The 19,803-nt window shown below is 38.5% G+C and overlaps 2 protein-coding genes, 1 long non-coding RNA gene and 1 pseudogene across 7 annotated transcripts; 2 read left to right on the forward strand and 2 right to left on the reverse strand.

Annotated features, from left to right (window-relative positions):
* Positions 1-1,629: 1,629 nt before the first annotated feature.
* Positions 1,630-4,790, reverse strand: SRT1 (sirtuin 1). The gene is made up of 13 exons (XM_079053455.1): positions 4,530-4,790; positions 4,035-4,064; positions 3,845-3,937; positions 3,650-3,769; positions 3,358-3,567; positions 3,183-3,262; positions 3,021-3,099; positions 2,878-2,931; positions 2,679-2,775; positions 2,515-2,597; positions 2,370-2,437; positions 2,167-2,272; positions 1,630-2,079 (listed from the first exon to the last, which is right to left on the reverse strand). Exons 1-13 carry the CDS (start codon positions 4,626-4,628, stop codon positions 1,732-1,734), a joined length of 1,467 nt encoding a protein of 488 aa, XP_078909581.1. The 5' UTR covers positions 4,629-4,790; the 3' UTR covers positions 1,630-1,731.
* Positions 4,791-12,321: 7,531 nt separating this feature from the next.
* On the forward strand, positions 12,322-13,534 carry LOC145110956 (uncharacterized; annotated as a pseudogene).
* A 584-nt stretch (positions 13,535-14,118) lies between these two features.
* On the forward strand, positions 14,119-17,037 carry LOC145114693 (nudix hydrolase 2-like). Of its 3 annotated transcripts, none has more exons than XM_079050772.1 (9): positions 14,119-14,313; positions 14,404-14,504; positions 15,192-15,372; positions 15,542-15,607; positions 15,707-16,003; positions 16,113-16,163; positions 16,243-16,277; positions 16,381-16,489; positions 16,572-17,037. In XM_079050772.1, exons 3-9 carry the CDS (start codon positions 15,226-15,228, stop codon positions 16,737-16,739), a joined length of 873 nt encoding a protein of 290 aa, XP_078906898.1. In that variant the 5' UTR covers positions 14,119-14,313; positions 14,404-14,504; positions 15,192-15,225; the 3' UTR covers positions 16,740-17,037. The 3 variants fall into 3 exon arrangements, with proteins under 3 accessions (XP_078906898.1, XP_078906897.1, XP_078906899.1); XM_079050773.1 differs by having other exon boundaries at positions 14,126-14,504; positions 15,707-15,844; positions 15,926-16,003; XM_079050771.1 differs by having other exon boundaries at positions 14,119-14,504.
* Positions 16,794-19,220, reverse strand: LOC145114694 (uncharacterized). 3 transcript variants are annotated; one of them, XR_013711164.1, is made up of 4 exons: positions 19,118-19,220; positions 18,708-18,824; positions 17,871-17,926; positions 16,794-17,656 (listed from the first exon to the last, which is right to left on the reverse strand). It is a non-coding gene; the product is annotated as an uncharacterized LOC145114694 (long non-coding RNA). The 3 variants fall into 3 exon arrangements; XR_013711162.1 differs by having other exon boundaries at positions 16,794-17,745; XR_013711161.1 differs by lacking the exons at positions 16,794-17,656; positions 17,871-17,926 and adding an exon at positions 18,188-18,593.
* Between the last annotated feature and the right edge of the window lie 583 nt (positions 19,221-19,803).

Below are 19,803 nucleotides of genomic sequence, written 5' to 3' on the forward strand. Positions count from 1 at the left end.
GTTTTCCTAGCCAATTTTTCTGATCCATTATCTTTGCATATCCTTAGTTTGAGTCTGGAATCACACAAGTGTTCATCCAATTCTCTTAAACCAGGGCTCTGATACCAACTTGTAACATCCCAAAAACCAAAGTAAAATTTTTTTATTTTCCAAGTCATTATCATAAAAACCATGTAACAATCAACCATTGTTTTCCAAAATACCATAACAAATCTGAGTATCAAAACATCTCTCAAATCATAAAAATTTGTAGGATGATGTGTACGATCAAGCATTCGCCTTCTCCCGATCATCTGAAGTACTTGAAACATTGAAATCCACAATTGTAATCCAAAGTTTAGTGAGTTCCCCCAAAATACTCTACACAATAATACAATAACAAATACAATACATGTATATAGGGTTTGTTGGCCCGTGCTTTCAACCCAACCATCCATGTTTTGTTGGCATATTGCCTCAACCCAGCCATCCAGGGTTTGTTGGCATATTGTCTCAACCCAACCATCCCAAGTTTGTTGATTGTTTCATCTTCATGAAACAGTAAGTTGATTGCTTCATGGGGCTTATGGAACTTAGTACCACTAAATCTAGTCAACAATTTGGATCAAAATTGTGACCAATCGATGTGTGGGTGTTTGATTAATAAGATGGTGAACCAATTTAGGGCTACACCATCCATACACATCTAAGCCAGATTGAGTTTTTATGCAGGGGGAGTTAGGTGTACTTGAAAGTAAAGGTCAGCCTTTGTGAGCCACCCATAGGGTCGGTACCGTTAAATAGGGGTAATTTCACCTTCAATATGGAGAAAAGTGAAGGATCCGAGGGATTTGTGCAGAAGAACTGATGGAGGACAGAGGATGACTGCTGAATGAGGGGGTGAAGAATACTAGAAGCTGGTGTAAGAGAGGCGGTGTCGGTATCAGTTTGGGGATGTTTCTTTGGATTTCGGTTGGGAGAAAGCATCTTCTCCATGGTGTTGGGCAGTTCGGTTACCATGTCTTTCATAGATTGAACCACGGTACATAGTTCTTGGAGCTGGGAAGTTAGTTGTTCCAACCTCCCATCATAGGTGTCAAGATGAGACTGGAGAGCTTGTAAGCAGGTGGTTCAGGTTGCACCATTGTATGCAAGCACGGCAATGGAACCAAATGATATGAATAATGAACTATATACGAGATTCAAAGAGAAATAAGAGCAAAATAACGGAATGATTGTCAATTTCTTAATGAAAGTTCAAAGAGAATAGATGAGAACCAACAATGATGTCTCTGACCAAGTTGAAAAATAAAATCATGTCTATACTATCACTCCACTCCAATAAATAAGAATATTCTAACAAACTTATTTCCACTATTTTTCTACACGTGGCTTGGGCCTCTTCTCATAAACTTTCCAAATGTGAGGCTTGTTGGGCTAACCCAAATGAGGGGTGGTATTTTCAGTCTTACTTGAATCAGCAGTGGAATATACAGAGATTTAGTATTGGACTTGACAGAAATTCTTTTGGGAAAGATAATAAATAGACTTCACTCAATATATATATATATATATATATATATATATATAGAGAGAGAGAGAGAGAGAGAGAGAGAGAGAGAGAGAGAAGCAAATAGGACCCAGTCTATCTAACCAATATGGGACACTAGCAGATTTCTACTCCTAAGAAAAACCAAAACCCAACCCAAGTATTAGTATGTACAGTTGTACACTGTGAACACAAAGAAGCATCTACTCCATATCTAGTTTTACAGTTTTATGCCTAATTAGCCCTTTGAGATGCTTCCGAGCTGTCCCGTTTTCATTCTTGCCTTGTATTCTTCTTTTCAAGGTGGGAGCATAAGCATAAGCATTAGCATTGGTGGTTAACGAACCAGCTCCAGCAGTTTTCACCATCTTCTCATCATACCACCGGATGTTGGTGACAATGGCACGAACTGTCATTTCAGTCTTTGGGCCCATCATAATCACACTTCTCTCTATAACCGAATTCTGCCCACAATACGAACCTTTTACAGCTTTACTTTTTAGCTTCCGGAACACATGATCTTGATCCCGCTTCATATTATCCGCTGATGCCTGCAGCATCAACACACAGAACAGAAGGGTATTTTAGTCATTTCATACAAAGTTGAAAAGAAATGAAGAAACTTCAAGATAACATACGTGAAAATCAATAGGGATTTTTATTCGGGTGTACGCGCATCCACAGCCCTCGCTCAAGTTAACTTTCAAAAGAACATCAAATGGTTCCGCTGTCAGAACGGTTCTCCTGAATTACAAAATGTAAACATGAATGAATATGTTAATTGGTATTATTATTATTATAGTATGTTGCAATACACAAAAAAATTTCAAACTTCTTTTACCTTTTTAAATTAAAAGGGTGCTTATCTAGAACAGCCTCTTTCATGGTATGGTTGCCTAAAAACGAGACCTAAAATGCAATTCCAATTCCATGTACATTATTAATAAAATTGAAACCTGTGAATATCATTTCTAAAACTGACTCACCTCCACAGACTTGATGAATGGGAGCACAGCCCTCTTATCATGTACACTTGCTAGGCGCAGTGTCCAATTTACATATCGCTCATCTGTAGAGCAAAGTAATCATGAATTTTACACATAAATAATACAACTCTTTTCATGAAAATATATACATATGTGGAAATAACCTGAACTCAATGCCTGAGTAAAAATGGTCTGGAGAAGATCTATTCTGACAAAAGGGCGAATCCGTAAATTGAGAAGCTCCATGATTCCACCAATCACCTGTGTGGATTCATATTCATGACTGATGAGTAAAAGGAAGCAAGTAAAAAATGTGTCACAAATGTATAGAAATGAAGCTTCTGTGATTTATTATATAAGAACCTTGTCTACAAATCCATGGATGACCAGACTTGCTTTCTTGTCTTTTGGAGTTTTCTGTTGTACAGTTTGAGAAAATAAAGGAATGATGGAAAATGAGAAAAGAAAATGAAAATAAGGAACATGAAAATGGGATGAAGGAATACCTGGAGATTGACTATAACAACCTTTCCGCCACCACGGAGACACTTGAGAGGCAAATTGCACGCAGGAGTGATCTGTAAACTGCATAGAGTAGGAGGAGGAATTACCAATATACCCATGCTCCAACAACAAAAAGCAGGAAACAACACTCTATGATTGATTACCTTGTTCCCAAACATAATACAACATCAGCCTTTTCACAGTGTGCCTCTGCTGGATTCATCTCTTCAAAGGGCAACGCGTCCTGCAAGAACACACACAGCATTCATAGGATGAGGTATGACTTTATGTCACTTCAAAAACACCAAATCACCAATAAAATAATAATAATAACACCACCTCCCAATCAAGAACTGTGTCCTTAAGTTTAACATCACAATCTGCATTGGAGCACCTTCTTGATGTCTCCTTGAGTCCCACAGATTCAACCTCAAAGTCTCGAAAGTACTCCATACCACAGCAACTGCATCTTTCCATGAAAGAGTTCCCATGCAATTCTGACAGCTTTTCCCTTGGTATTCCAGATCGAAGATGGAGCCCATCAATGTTCTGTGATTAAACAACAGTAGGAATAGTTTGCTTGATAACACACTTTCTTTGTTCATCAAATCAAATTAGAAGAAGCATATACTTGACTAATGACAAATTTAAGGATTCCAGCTCTCTCCAATTCAACCAAAGCCATATGAGTCATGCTTGGCATTGCACGATGAAATGGGAGTGATGCTTCTGGTAATGCATTGCCTCCCCTCTGCATTTCAAAATTATGAATCCAGTTATGCAAAGTATAACATTACATTAAGGGAGAATGTTTGACAATGTATACCTGAAGTGTCCAAATCCCTGTGGGGCCCCGAAAATCAGGTATACCACAAGAAGTTGATATCCCAGCTCCAGTAAACACAACTAAATGCTTACTCTGAAAAAGAAGATGAAGATGGAGTAAAAACTTTAGTTCAGAGAGACTGAAAGGAAGCTTATACACCATGAATGAGGCATATATCATGAGACCAAACCTTACGAATCATCATGGTAAGCCGCTCAATCTGCCAATACAATAAACCACAGATGTGAATGTCAATGTGATTTGGTAAGCCCTAACAAAATAGCTTTTTAGGGTCCTAATTTTCGAAATTGTTATATGAAATGATTAAACGTATAGGAAGCATAAACAACTATGATCCCTAAACTATTCCGTTCCGATGAAACTAGATCATGGGAACATCAATGCATAACTCGTTAGAGATAAATTTTAGTAACCCTAAGCCAGATCTCTACAAACAGTCAATTTGAATTCGAACTTCAGTGCACACCGATTTTTTTTCATCTTCTTCAACTATTAACATCACACAGAAGTTCAAGCACGACACGTAAGCAACTCTCTTGAGCACATCAATCAATTAAGATCATCAGACTAGCAACTAAAATAAGCATTAAGCAACAACATGAATACGTTATAAAGGATGTATGTGTATACCCAGTAGGCCATAACTAAGGGAAAATGATCAAACCTTCTCCTGTAGGATGCGAGGTGGATCAAAAATTTCGGTCATTCCGACATTGCCAACATCCTCTATGTAAGAAAGCTTCTCTGCATAGCCCAGAGACATGGCGTCTTTTTGCTCTGAGTTAGATCGAACTTCAAAAGGGGCGGATCAATGGAGTAAAAAGGAAGACGAGCAGGCAGCTGCTCCCTGTACTTCACTTTGTAATGGGCTCTATACAACAATACAGGAGAACCCCAATGGTAACGCACGGAACGTATAGTTTTCTGTATGCTTCCGTTTTACATAGCTTAAAAAGTTGACTTGAAAGTATAAGTAATTTTTAATTTTGTTTATATTTAATGATTGAAATTTTTTATTTATTTTTTTGTGTTGTAACGAACCAAAATAATTTCTAAAATTTTTCATTTAAAAACTATTAATTTCATTCATTGATTGTACCAAAAACCATCAATCGTTACGGTATTCCAAAACATCATAGTACAAATATATCAAGTGTAGAAATCATGTGGGGAGGATGATGTGTTATCACGTTGGGCTCTTCCCTTTTAAACTAGAAGTACCGGAAACCATAAACATAAATTGTAAACATAAAACTTAGTAAGTTTCTCAAAATACCACATACAACATACATATAATATAACAGTACGTGGCTGTGTCAAGTTCGTATCAACCCAAAATAACAGCAAGTAGTTGTGTCGGGTCCGAATCAACCCCCGAGTCCGTATCAACCCCGAGTCCATAATGACTCCGAGCCCAGACTAGCTCAAAATATAAATCATACAATCACATCATACAAAATCATACGACAACATATAATTTTACTCATACAATACAGCGGGTCGGCCTTGGTGCCTTCGGCCCACTTAATGTGGTAAGAAGACTCACCTCACAAATAGTCGTAAAATTGAAATGACACGCTGCTCTGAAACCTGCGCTACTGGTCACCTTTACGAATAATAGTAACCAAAACTCAGACTATCATTCAAATACCTAAAATACCCCTAGGTCAAACCCTAGTCAAAATCCAGGTCAAATTCAATCGATTCAGCCGGGTTGACTAAGCCAGTACACGGGTCGTACTCCTAGTGTACGTGGGGCGTACTTCGCAGTTGACCGAGGATCGAGGGAGTTGACCTCGTACGAGCAGCGTACCCTCGATATGCCCAGCATACGCGGCTGCTCACCACCCCTCTTATTAAGTGCTTAATCCCTTAAGCACTTACATCCAAATTTTAGATCTAGGCAACAAAAGATGTTCTTAACCATAAAGTTTCCAACTTTACGGTTTAGCATGTCTATTAAGACCTTAAATCCAAAAACCCTAGTCTTTTAACTCATTAAGGCAATCTAGTTGTAACATCCATAAAATTCAAGCCAATTTAAAACTTTTTCAAACATTCAAAAACCATTATTTATTACAAAACGTTTTCAAAATAGTTTCATATCAGAGTATCCCAGAAATCAAAATCATAAAATGTGAGGATGTGCACGATCACGCCTTCGCCTTCCCCCGATCATCTGAAGTACCTGAAACAAAATCCAAAATTGTAAGCCCGAAGCTTAGTGAGTTCCCCCAAAATACCAACTCATACAAACATAACCATATCATACAAATAAACATCATTCATATAGAGTTTACAAAATGACTGGATTGGCCTCATCGGGCCTGCAGTCTATCTGGCCCACTCTCAGAAGCTTCAATATGTCTGGTCCGCCCACTTGGGCCTTCAGCCTGTCTAGATCGTTCTCCGGGCCTTCGGCCTGACTGATATGCCCTATCGGGCCTGCAGTCTATCAGGACCGCCCTGAGTATGTTGGCCTACAGCACAAAGCAAGTCCGCCTCAACCTACCCCCAACACAATCAACACATAGATAACAATGCTAGCATATTCAAACAGTCAGACCGATCTAACAGATCACTAATCATAGCATCATCCTATATACCAGGATACCGACCTAACAGGTCACTAACATAACATCATCCTATATACCAGGATACCGACCTAACAGGTCACTAAGCATATCAACATACAATAAACTCGGATACAAATCTGAAAAGGGACGGAATTGGTGCCTTCGACCCTGTTAGTATAGTGAGGACCACTCGCCTCACAAGTAGTGTTGAACTGGACTGAAAGTCTCCGACCGCTGTCTCACCGAAAATCCTAAATTATCCAAAATAATGAATACTAAGTCAACACATGGGATATCGATCTTGACTAAGGGTCCACATAGTCCATTTTGCCTTTTCTCTAATTTGGGCCAAGGCCCATTATCAAACCCACTATCCAAAAGTCCATATATATAAGTCCCATTATTGGCCCAATTTTCCCAATTGGGCCCCAACTCCCAAATCGGGCCTCATTTTAAGATCTATTACCACTACTGGCTAGGGGTGAACAAACCGGTTTTTTTTCAAACCGAACCGGTTCAGTAAACCGGTTCGGTTCAGATTCGTGAATAGTAAAACCGGTTCAACCATAAACCGGTTCGGTTCAAACCGGTTCCGTCATAGAAAATCTCGAACATGTCTAAACCGGTTACACCGGTTCTAAACCAGTTCAATCGGTTCTAAACCGGTTCGATCGGTTTGACTACCGGTTCACGGTTATTAAACCGGTTCTAAACCGGTTTCAATATCTAAAATCTCGAACAGGTGCGAACCGGCGGTTCGGTTCTTGAATCGGTTCGGTTCATAGTGGATCGGTTCGTAGTGAACCGGTTTACCGGTTCGGATCTTGAACCGGTTTTTTTGTGCAAGCCTACTACTGGCCCAATACACATTTATTTAGAAAGCCTAGCAAGGCCCATGTCAAACTGGCCCAAAAAGGAGCCCAAACCCGAAGCCCAAATCGTCAAAAGTCCAACAGAAGGGGGTACGCGGGGCGTACTCCGTTTTACGTTGACCACCATCGGGGTGGTTAACTCAGTACGTTGGGCGTACAGAAATTACGCGGGGCATACACAAAGTTTCACCAAAACCCTGATAAGTGCCTAATGACTTAACACTTAAGCTCAAACTCCAGATCCATTGACCAAATGTGCCTTAGAACCATAAAGTCGTGAAATTTAAGACTTTGGACGTCCAGAAAGTTCTTAATACATGGTATTAACCCATTAAGACCTTTCTACTACATGCATGGGACACTTTCAGTCATTGGGACATATTTTTTATCACTTAGGACCCTTTATTGGGTATGAAATGACAACTTATTTCGTTCAAAACATAACATGCACCAACTTGGGACTTTTGGGACAAGAAGTGGTTTCATAAAGCTAGCATGGCAAGATCTACATCATACAAGCATAAAGGTTGGAGCTTTTACCTCCTGGAGCTTCTAGAGCACAAAGAAACCTCAGATCTACAAGCTTGTCTTCCTTCTCCAACTTCTTGATGCAACGCCTTCTTTTCCAACTACTCAAAACACATACTTTTAGCTCACACACTCAAGAAAGGGGTTAGGGTTTGGGTAAAACGGCTCAAAACTATGGAGGCTGAGATGATGAAGGGTTTTGAGCTCATAATGACATTTATATAGCACCCAAACCCTAAATATTAGGGTTTCCATCTATCGTGAGTACGCCTAGCGTACATAAGTGTACGCCCAACGTACTAGGGCGCGCCTAGTACGCTTAACGTACCTTATGTACGTTTAGTGTACTCGTATTGTTCTCAAAGTTGCAACTTTAGCCCTTAGGCTTCTCATGGCTCGACTCTTCCAACCCCAGGGACTACAAATGACATAATAATAATAAAAGAGAGGATTCAGAAATACCTGAAAATGGGCGCTCTTGGTTAATCGATCCACGATGACCCAAATAGAGTCGAAGCCCATAGCCGTCCTCGGTAGCTTGGTGATGAAATCCATCGTGATATGCTCCCATTTCTATATGGGAATCTCCAGGGGCTGCAGCTGACCATGCGGCCTCTGATGCTCGACCTTGACCATCCTGCAGGTCAAGCACCTCTCAATGTACCATGCGATCTCCCTCTTCATGCATGGCCACCAGTATCTCAGTCGCAGATCTCGGTACATCTTGGTGGCCCCTAGGTGAATAGAGAAGCGAGACTTATGAGCCTCCTCCAGAACAATCTGTCTGACCCCACCAGACATCGGAACCCAGACCCGACCGCAACAGGTCAATAATCCCCGACTATCCTGCACAAATCGGGTGTTCTCGCCCCCGAACCTCTCAAGGTTCCAGTTCTCCGGTCGCATACCCTCAGCCTGAGCTTCCCTAATCAAGCTCGCGAGTGGATAATCCACATATATCCTCATACATGTGTAACGCCCCGATTTTCAGGTATTGGTTCCTGTAAGAATCTTCTTGGTTTCAAGGTCTACTCGACGAGTTGGCTGCCCCACTCATCGAGTAGCAGCGGGTTGGTCCGTGTGTTTTAGTGACCTACTCGTCGATTCCAAGAAGGGACTCGACGAGTAGGAGCTGGCAGATGAAACCCTAAATCCCGGGGTATTGCACCCTATTTAAAGGATCATTGGCCTTCCCCAGCCTCCTCTTTACAGTTCCTTGGCACCCTTAAACCCTAAATCGTGTGTGTGTTTTTCTTTGGTGTGATAGAGCTTGGAAGAGAGAGCTTGGTGAGGAACCCTTAGGGGAAACAAGTAAAATCAAGTTAGGAGCTTGTGGGAAGCAAAGATATACATCAGTTGACACTCTCTGGAAGGTATTAAGCTGTCTCTTTGGCTCATCTCATCTTTAACCTCTTTTTGGGTGGGTTTTAGGAAAATCTTTTGTGTTTGAGCCAATATCTGAAGTTGCAACTTCAGATCTGGACTCCCTTTGGTCTCTAGATCCATAAAGGTAGAAGCTTTGGCAAGCATGAGCCTTCCCTCAAGTGTTGGACTTCATTTCAAGCTTAGTTTTGTCATTTTAGGGCCTTAAAGCTTTGCATGCACGTAAATTTTGCAACTTTACGTGATAAGCAGGACTTGGAAGGTTGGATCTGCAATCTGGAGCCTTTGTATGCCTTAAAAAGCATCTGTATGGATGAAGGACTGAAGGGACTCGGCGAGTCGTATGAACGACTCGGCGAGTCAGATGAAGATTTTCGTAGACTCGGCGAGTCAGTAGAGTGACTCTGCGGGTCCGTTGAAGATTGCCCTGGACTCGGCGAGTCGGTGAGTGACTCGGAGAGTTTGTAAAATTAGGCAAGAACTCGGCTAGTATTCGAGGGTGCTCGACGAGTTGAGGTTAACATGGACTGTTGACCTTGCCACTTGACTTTGACTTTGACCAAGGGTTGACCAGTTGACTTCTGGGGGTATCTCGGGAATTTATGAACTTTGGGATGTGTTGGATATAGGTGGTGGAGTTGGTGGCGGTGATCTGGGAGTTGAGCTTTCTATTTCCAGTCGGCAGCTGCGAGGTGAGTTATCCTCACTATACTCAAGGGTCTAAGGCACCAAGGTCGGCCCTTTGAATTGTTATTGGTTATGTTATGCTAGTATGATCTGTTAGATCGGTATCCTAGAGGGTAGGATGATAATATGTGATATGTGGTATGACCTGTTAGTTTGGTATCCTAGAGGGTAGGATAATATTATGTGATATGATCTGTTAGATCAGTTGTGTCTACAAACTGTTATGTGATTATCTGTTATATGTGCACATGTTTGTGTGGCGGTTGAGGCTTATCTGCTTTGTGCGAAAGCCAATAGGCATGGGCATTCCAACCTGTGGGTTGTGGGCCGTGAGTATTCCATCCCGAAGGATGACTGGACTCATAGTATGTGGGCATTCCAACCTGTTGGTTGTGGGCCTGGGGTATTTCATCCTGCGGATGATTGGACTCATAGTATGTTGGCATTCCAACCGGATGGTTGAGGGCCTGGGGTATTCCAACCCGATGGTTGACTGGACCCATAGTATGTTGTTTACGAATATATGTGTATTATTGTGGGTATGGGTATTTTGGGGGAACTCGCTAAGCTTCCGGGCTTACAGTTTCAGTTTATTGTTTCAGGTACATCAGGGGATCGCGGCAAGGCGAAGGCATGATCGTACAGCTCCTCATGATTTGTTTATGTTTCTGGGAAACTCTGATATTATACATTTTGAAAACAAAGTTGTAATGATTTTTAATGGTTTGAAACGTTTTTAAAGGTTTAAATTTGGCATGATTTTTATGAGTGTTACAACATGCAGTTGGAGCAGAAGATCCAGCTGACTTGCGGCTCAGGGCGTCCGCAACCACATTCGCTTTACCAGGATGGTAAAGGATCTCGCAGTCATAATCCTTGACTACGTCAAGCCACCTGTGTTGCCTCATGTTCAGGTTCGGCTGATCCATGATGTACCTCAGACTCTTGTGATCCGTGTAGATGGTACAACGGACCTCATAGAGGTAATGTCTCCAAATCTTGAGAGCGAATAATACCGCTCCCAACTCCAGGTCATGAGTGGGGTATCTCATCTCGTGCGGCTTCAGCTGCCGCGATGCATATGCTATCACCCGTCCTCCCTGCATAAGGACTGCTCCTAACCCGGTGATCGATGCATCACAAAATACTACAAAATTCTCAACTCCCTCAGGGAGTGTTAACATTGGCGCCTCGCAAAGTCGTTGTCTCAGCGTCTCGAATGCAGTCTGTTGCTCAGGCCCCCACCGGAAACCACCCTCTTTCTCGTCAGACGAGTGAGAGGTACCGTAATATTGGAGAAATCCAGTATGAATCTCCGGTAGTACCCTGCCAATCCCAAGAAGCTCCTAATATCCGAGGGAGATTTCGAAACCTCCCACTGCATAACAGCCTCGATCTTGGCCGGGTCGACCAAAATCCCCTCCTGGTTAACGAGATGTCCAAGGAACTGAACCTCTCGTAACCAAAACTCGCACTTCGAGAACTTGGCATAAAGTCGTTCTCGCCTCAAGACTCCCAATAGCTCCTGAAGATGCTCCTCGTGTTGCTCTCCAGTATTGGAATACACCAAGATATCATTTATAAACACAATGATTGAGAGATCAAGCATCGGTCTGCATACCTGATTCATCAGGTCCATAAATATAGCTGGCACGTTGGTGAGCCCAAACAGCATCACCACGAACTCGTAATGTCCATAAGGAGTCCGTAACGCGGTCTTCTCCACATCCTCCTCCCGTACCCTGACCTGATGGTACCCAGACCTCAAATCTATCTTGGAGAAAGAGAAGTAGTTGAAGACATACTCTACTTTTATGTCATGTGTTAGTTTCATGTTTGTTTTGTCGTCAATTTTGCCCTTGCCCCATGATTTTGCTTTTGTTTCCTTTTCCATGATTTTATCTATTAGGCTGACCATAAACGATTGTCATGTGTTAGACTTATCTTTTTATCTATTATGTTGACTTTAAATGGTTGTTTTGTGTTTGTTTTAATGCAATTCTGTATTATGTTTGTTTTGTGGTCAATTTTGCCCTTGCGCCATGATTTTGCTCTTGTTTTCTTTTCCATGATTTTGCCATGATTTTATCTACTATGTGGTAAATTTTCATCTTACCTATGTTTCCTTTTCCTTTAGTAACAGGTTATCTTTATGGCCAGTGACAGTGAAAGTGATGCCTCACATGACAGTGATGAATCATGTGATGAAATTGCAGAAAATGAAGAGATTTAAACACTTCTTTTATGTGGGCTTGCTGTCAAAGGGTTACTATTGACTCAAAAATCGAAATACGTACGTACACGTCGTCGTTCATCTTCGCAGACAGGAAGCATGCTTATCAATTAAATACTTAACGATCATGAGAGCCGATGTTATGAAATTTTCAGATTACAAGTCCCGGTTTTCAACATGTTATGTAGGGATCTTGTTGCACATTATGGGTTAAAGAAATCACGTCGTGTATCTATTGAAGAGTCCCTTGGTATTTTCTTGTTGTACTTAGCGCATGGATGTGGAAATCGGTTAGTTCAAGAGTTCTTTAACCATTTTGGGGAAACAATCCATAGGCATTTTCATAAAGTCTTGGATGTTGTGGTTAACCTAAGTAAGGACATCATCAAACCAAATGCTAACTACAACGAAACTATACCAGAACATATTTTAAATAACCCTCGGTATTATCCATACTTCAAGGTACTTATTTTGTTGCAAAGTTATGTTATTTGGTGAATTTGTGTAATTGTAAAAATAATTGGTAACTTATTATATTTTTTAAATTTGTAGGATTGTATTGGTGCTATCGACGAAACACACGTGAAGGCCTCTGTTCCGCAACGTGACCAAATCAAATACATTGGACGAAAGAATTGTGTTACTCAAAATATTATGGCAGCATGTGATTTCAACATGTGTTTTACCTTTGCGTGGGCTGGATGGGAGGGGAGCGCACATGACACGAGAATTTTCAATGAAGCGCGAAGGAGACGTGAAGTTAAGTTTCCACTTCCAGTCGATGGTTAGTATTATTACTTATTAATTGAAGTTTTATATTTTCAAACGGTATAAATGAATAACAATCATATGCGTTATTTGTACCTATATAGGTAAGTTTTACCTTGTAGACGCCGAATATCCAAATACAAAAGGTTATCTTGCTCCGTACAAAGGTTCAAACATCCGTTATCATATTCCTGATTTTCGACGTGGGCAGACTCGTGCCGCACGGGAACCAAAAGGCTTCAAAGAAAATTTTAACTATTATCATTCGTCACTTCGCAATGTAATTGAACGAACTTTTGGAGTCTGGAAGGCTCGATAGGTGTTACTAAGAGATATGCATGTAAATTTCGACTTCGAGACCCGAGTGAAAATTGTGCTAGCTTCAATGGCGATTCACAATTACATTAGAATGAGCGGTAGTGGTGATGCAGCATTTCAGATAGCGCAAGAAGAATCTTATATTCCGCGCAATGATGAAGGACTCGATGATGCTATTAAGCCACATGACGAAGTATCAAGTAGACAATGTAGAAATGACGATATGTATATGAGTGCAGTACGCGATATGATTGCGGGACAAATTTTCTCAAGGTCAAACACTAGTGCACATAATGATGTATGATTTGTTTTGAAACTCTTTGGTATTTTCATTTTATGGTTTAATGTAGTAGCATGAAACTAATTTGGGTTATAATTGTGCGTGATGGATAATATGGATTTGGAATGAAATTTGTGGTCTCATATAGTTTTGCATGATAAATGTTTTTTTAGTTCTTATGGATAAGAAAATTATGGTCTCATGTTTCTTGAATATTTCAATAAGATGTATCCAATCAAGTTAAAAATAGGTGTAAAAATAATGTGGTAAATGTTTTTTAGTTCTTATGCATAACAAAATTATTATTATTATTTAAAAAACAAAACCGTTTTGTTTAATAAGAAAAATATGTTAACATATAAGAGGAAGTCTTTTTGGTCATTTTACTTATATAAGTTGTTTTGTTTGCCAAACACTTAAAAATGCTTATTGATTATTGTTTATTCCCACAACAATAAGCTAATCCAAACACTTTTTAAAAAACTGTTTATTCCCACCGCAATAAGTTAATAAGCAGTAAACTAATAAGCTAAAAACCAATTTATCCAAACATCGTCTAAAAAAACAAATGGTTTTGTGTCTCACGGTGAAATCGACACACTCATCACACAAGTCGATGTGATGCTATCCACCTTCCCACAGTGCCAAATCATCGATGCTACCCACCTCCCCACAGTGCCAAATCATCCTACCGCATGGTGTGGTTGGGTATAAACGGATCCATTGTGTTTTGTGTATATTTGATCGGCTGTTATCCAAGTGTCATTTTAAAAATAATAAGAAAAAAAAGGACCAGGCGCATGGTAAGGTTCTCGGCCACAGTAGTTACAAGTCAATGGCTACCAAACACATAAACAAATGACATTAATCCATCGCACCTTATTGTTCTGTAGTCTGTAGATAAGTGGAAGTTTGAAGTCTCATAACCCTAATCCTCCATTTTTGCATCGATATTCAGTTATTCAGAAGGCTTCTGTTTTTTATTGTCTTACAGGTACTCATTAATTGTCTCTACTCTAGTATTATAAGTTGGTATTTGATGCACAATTTGACATTTGCTTGGATCGCATAGAGCTGTTTTGTTGATACTCATTAGAACTGTGCAGTTTATAGTTAAGGTGGAAAGCGTAGGGTGTTGATTCGAAGTTGTTAGTATTATATCTTTCATCTTCACGACTAAATTTATGACCAGTTTGGGTTTGTTGATGAGATTTAAGTTTTGACTAAATTTAGAGTCAAGATGAAGGAAGTTATTGAAGGTTTAATAAACATGACAAGAGCAGTGACGGAGCTAAGGGGATATCCCCAAAACAAAAATGAATGATCGATTTGTAGTTTTCCATGCTTATCAATTTAATTACATGGCTAATCATTTGAACAATTACTAGTCTTGGTATATGTCATTTTTAGCTCTGTATATGGAGGAGGAGAGTGATAAGTTTGAACTTGTATATTTATAAATTTCGTTTGGGTCATTTTAGTATAATTTAAACTGCCAGTGGTGACAACACAAACTCGGATGATCTTGTATTTCTCCCAGTTTAAGTAGAAAAGGAGCATGTTAAATACCAGAGTCATTAGTTGTTTGTGATTCAAATCAGGATCCCCCTTTGGGTTATTTATCTTTGTATCCTGTGACTTAGCGAATTGTATGATTAACCTGTTGTTTATTGATTCTTAGATTATACAAGCAGTTTTACATCAACTGTGGTTTGATGGAGCAAGTGACAGTTGAAAATGTCCAACTACTTCATGCAAAAAATGATGACCATGGAGGTGTAGTGGTAGAGCTTGAGGAGCATATGGACTCTGATGTCTTTCTCACACTGCTTAAAACTTCATTGTCAGAGTGGACAATGCAGGTTCTATTCTGATGCTGAAATACAAGTCTGCACAAATCATTACTTTATTTCTTTTTATATATGATACATGAAATTAACTTGTATTGTACGACATAACATATAACATATTATTGAGTTGTGTTTGTATTTGTGTTTGTGTATTGTAATGATTATGGGAAGGTTTTGACAGGGAAAGAAGGGTGTTTGGATTAAAATACCAATCCTTCTTGTTAATCTTGTGGAACCTGCAGTGAAGGTAGGTTTTGTTATAACTTATAGTAATAGTAGTTAGTATAAATTGGATTATGATTTGAATGGTAACATGAAAAATTGAAAATTGTGTGGGCACTGGCAGGAGGGTTTTTGTTATCACCATGCTGAATCTGATTACGTGATGCTTGTTAAGTGGATTCCTGAAACAACAAGCACTATCCCTGCAAATGCTTCTCATAGAGTAGGTGTTGGTGCTGTTGTCTTGAATCACAAACGAGAGGTAGCTACTCATCATTTTGGGCTATATTATATATTATTATTATTATTATTTATTATTATTTTGTTTGTTGATTTACAACAGATGCTTGTTGTCCAAGAGAAGAATGGGCCATTACGGGGAAAGGGTATCTGGAAGGTCCCAACTGGAATTGTTGACGTGGTATATAATAGTAATATTTTTTAGATTATTTTGCCAAGAAAGCTTTCTCCAGTAAAAGGTAAAAAACTAAAAAATAACAGAGTCCCTTCCATTCCATTCCATTGTGCAGGGTGAAGATATCTGTACAGGGGTGATTAGAGAAGTCAAAGAAGAGACTGGAGTAAGTTAGTTGAGTTTAATTATATGATATTCCAAGTTTCAGCCTTTCAGCCAGTCCTGATAAATGTAACATGTTTCAGATAGATACAGAGTTTGTTGAAGTACTAGCATTCAGGTTAGCCATGTGTCTCCTGAATAAATTATTACTGATGCTTAAAATGTGGAAAGAATTAGAATTAGAATTAGAATTGGGTATCTTTTAATAATTATCTATCCAGGCAATGGCACAAGTCATTCTTTGAGAAATCGGATTTATTCTTTGTGTGCATGATGCGGCCACTATCTTTTGACATCCAGATTCAAGAAGTAGAAATCGAGGCAGCCAAGGTTTTGTTAATTTAACTCTTTTAATTCTATCATATGCACTGAAAACACTGTTTCTATTTAACTGGTAACACTTTTTCTGCAGTGGATGCCATTGGAGGATGTTGCAGCTCAACCTTTTGCTCAGAAAGAGAGTTTGTTGAAATACATTACTGATTTATGCATAGCAAAGGTAGAGAGGGATTACTCTGGATTTTCTCCGCATCCCGTAACATCAGGTTATATTTATCTCAACAAGCGAGATCTAAATTAAAAAATAAATCCTACAGACAACGGTTCACCATTTATAATCTATTGTAACATTACATGATAAAAAGATTGAACCCAAATGTTATAGATGTCTGTTTTACAATACAAGAGATACAACAATCTATAGAGGTTAGCCCTACTCTACACAAATCCTACGGCCCATGGGTGAATGGAAAACTGAGTCTAAGGTGATATATATACATTCTAATATTTATTTGTCATTCCCCTCTTGTTAAAAATGTTAACACATCAGCTACTTGACATTGGAAGTTGTAATCATTCTATCTTTTAACTTTTTTCAATGTGCTTGGTTCTCTAATGAAATGAGAAATACTGGATATGAGTGGTGACCTCATTATCACACCATACATTCATTGGTCTGTAATGATTAGTTGTTCCCCTGGACAATTCTTCAAACACTCAAACTGATTAACAAAAAATATTTAATATATATATATATATATATATATATATATATATATATATATATATATAGAAAGGTGTGCAACTTACAATGGCATTTTCTTTATAATATTTTTGCATCCTCCTTACACAACCACTGCCAATTTTTATTTTTATTTTAAAAATCCATATACTAATTAATCATTTCTTTTTTCAAATATATACAATAGAGTAATATGTGTGACGTATTTGGAGAACTACATCCATACCAAAGTAGTTAATAAATCCATGTTTTCCTATGACATCTGATGCTTGCCTTTATAGTATGAGTATCCTCAAAATTTGCAAACACTTCTCGACAATGCAAAAGACGAAAATACTCTCCTCACCCTTATCATTGGTGAATTATATGCCCAAATGAAAAAATAAATTAAATATCTGCAGTAATGATCCAACCTTGGTGTGATTGTGAATCGATTTCCATGGAGTTGACCAAGAAGAAGACTTTCATTGACGAAACTACACACAACATCCATCTTTCGCGTGTTAAAGATTGATTAAAGATGAGAATTAGCCACTTGATTTTCATATTTTTCAAGAACATTGACCTGAGATTTCAATTTGAAATACCCAAAAATGCCAGTCATCTCAGATAGGATGTAAAAACAAATATTAACATGTTTGTCTATGTATGTGTGTGCAGTAATATAACTGATGCAAAAATAATAGTTACCGTTGAGCTGTTAGATCATGCTTATCTTTTGTACCAGAAAATTCATATGCCCCTGGCTGTAAAAATAACTATTAATAAGTGCAACCTTTTTTTTATTTTACTTTTTTATCAGTTTATGCAACCGATGTTTATTATACAACGATGTTGCAACTGCTTAAACATGTTATCGGTAAAATATTGCATCTTTTGGTCCTAAGTGAAAGGTCATTGCATATTTCGTATAAAAAGCCTCTTTGCTATGTAAATCGGGAAGAATGTAAACTGTCTTTACATAAATGCATATTTTAACCCTACAAAAAATACCAATTCTATTTAAATACTCAAAATGATGTGTGATTATTTAAGTAACAACAATAACCTAAATGTAAATCATCTATACAATCAACCCTAATGCCTCTTGTGTATCTTTGTTTTCCTCACAATTATGAAACATGGAGATAAATAGGTGAGAGAAACCATTAAGCTTACAAAAACAACTACTCATTTTATATGTACACACATGTTTATCAGAAAAAATAGACACAAATTTGTTACAAAAACTAAGGAGCAACAAAAATAAATGTATCAAAACCAAACAACAGATAGAAGGAACAAAAGCCATATTTTCTATTCTTTAAATATGAGATGGACTCCAATATTCTTTCTTTTTCATAGATTTTAACTTTTTGAACTATGAACTTCATGGATTTGAGATGAACATGAACTCCATATCTGCATCATCTTCTAAGTATGGAAAGTAAATTATCAACCAAAACAACTCAAAGTTTTGTTAAACAAAAATGATGAACAAATCGATATTTGCCTTACTTTGGCTAGGGTTTGACAGATTTGGTTTACCTGGGCTAGCAGTAAATGGAAGACCTCTTTGGCTCCTAACCGTGCAATAGAAAGACGAGAGTGGGTGAAGGTCTGTGAGTTGTTATTGACTGTCTATATAGTGGGTTTTTTCCCGATCTGTTCATGAGAGACGAAAGAAACAAACTAAAAACAATTAATGTTGGGTTAGCCTTAAAATCAACAAACAGAACTCGCAAACAATCGAAAAAAACAGAAGACAAAACATCAGAAAAGGTACTAACAACCGAAAAAATCAAATCCAAAAGTGCAAGTTGGTGAGGTGAGGCTAGGTCATGGTTCTAGAGGGTAACGATTGGGCGGTGGTGCTCTGGTTATCTAATGATGGCGGAGGAGAAGAAAAGAGGAGAGAAATGAAGAAGATGCAGCGAGTTCATGGAGGGGATCCTTACCAGAGATGTGGTGGTGACAGTGGAGTTTGGCGTGTTCATGAAAGAGAGGTGACTTCCGTGTTTCAGAAGAAGCACATAGATAATGGATGGGTGCGTGTTTGTCAAAACCCCTGGGTAGATTATGAGCGTGTTTGGCACGGAACTTTTAGAAGCGTTTGAGAGTTTCTAGCTTTTAGCTTTTGACAAAACGTTTTAGTTTAAACAAAAAACTTTGTTTGGCAGTATAAACGTTTAGCTTTTAGTTTAAACAAAACGCTCAAAATCTAAAAGCTACTTCATGTAGCGTTTAACAAAACGCTACTGAGCTTTTGAAATCAATTTCCATAATTACCCTTAAAAATATATTTATATGTTTATTTATTTTTAATCAATTGTCCTTTTATGTAATTTTATATATTTCAAAAGCTACCATCTATTTTTGCCAAACACTCATATAACAAATAAAACCTACAGCTTCCCGCTACCAGCTACTTCTATACGCTACCAGCTACCCACTACCAGCTTCCAGCTAACAACTACTTTTGCCAAACACACCCTATAACAGGTAGCTTGTAGCGTTTTGTTAAATGCTACATGATGTTAAAAGTTAACATTAATTTACAAATTATAGTTACAATAACTATTTTTTTTAAATAATAGACTATAGTTATCAGTCAAAGCTAAATATATTTTAAATTTTTGAAAAA

Source organism: Lactuca virosa, chromosome 5 (assembly GCF_052849685.1).
Source record: "Lactuca virosa cultivar CGN04683 chromosome 5, Lactuca_virosa_CGN04683_v6, whole genome shotgun sequence".
Classification (NCBI taxonomy): Eukaryota; Viridiplantae; Streptophyta; class Magnoliopsida; order Asterales; family Asteraceae; genus Lactuca; species Lactuca virosa.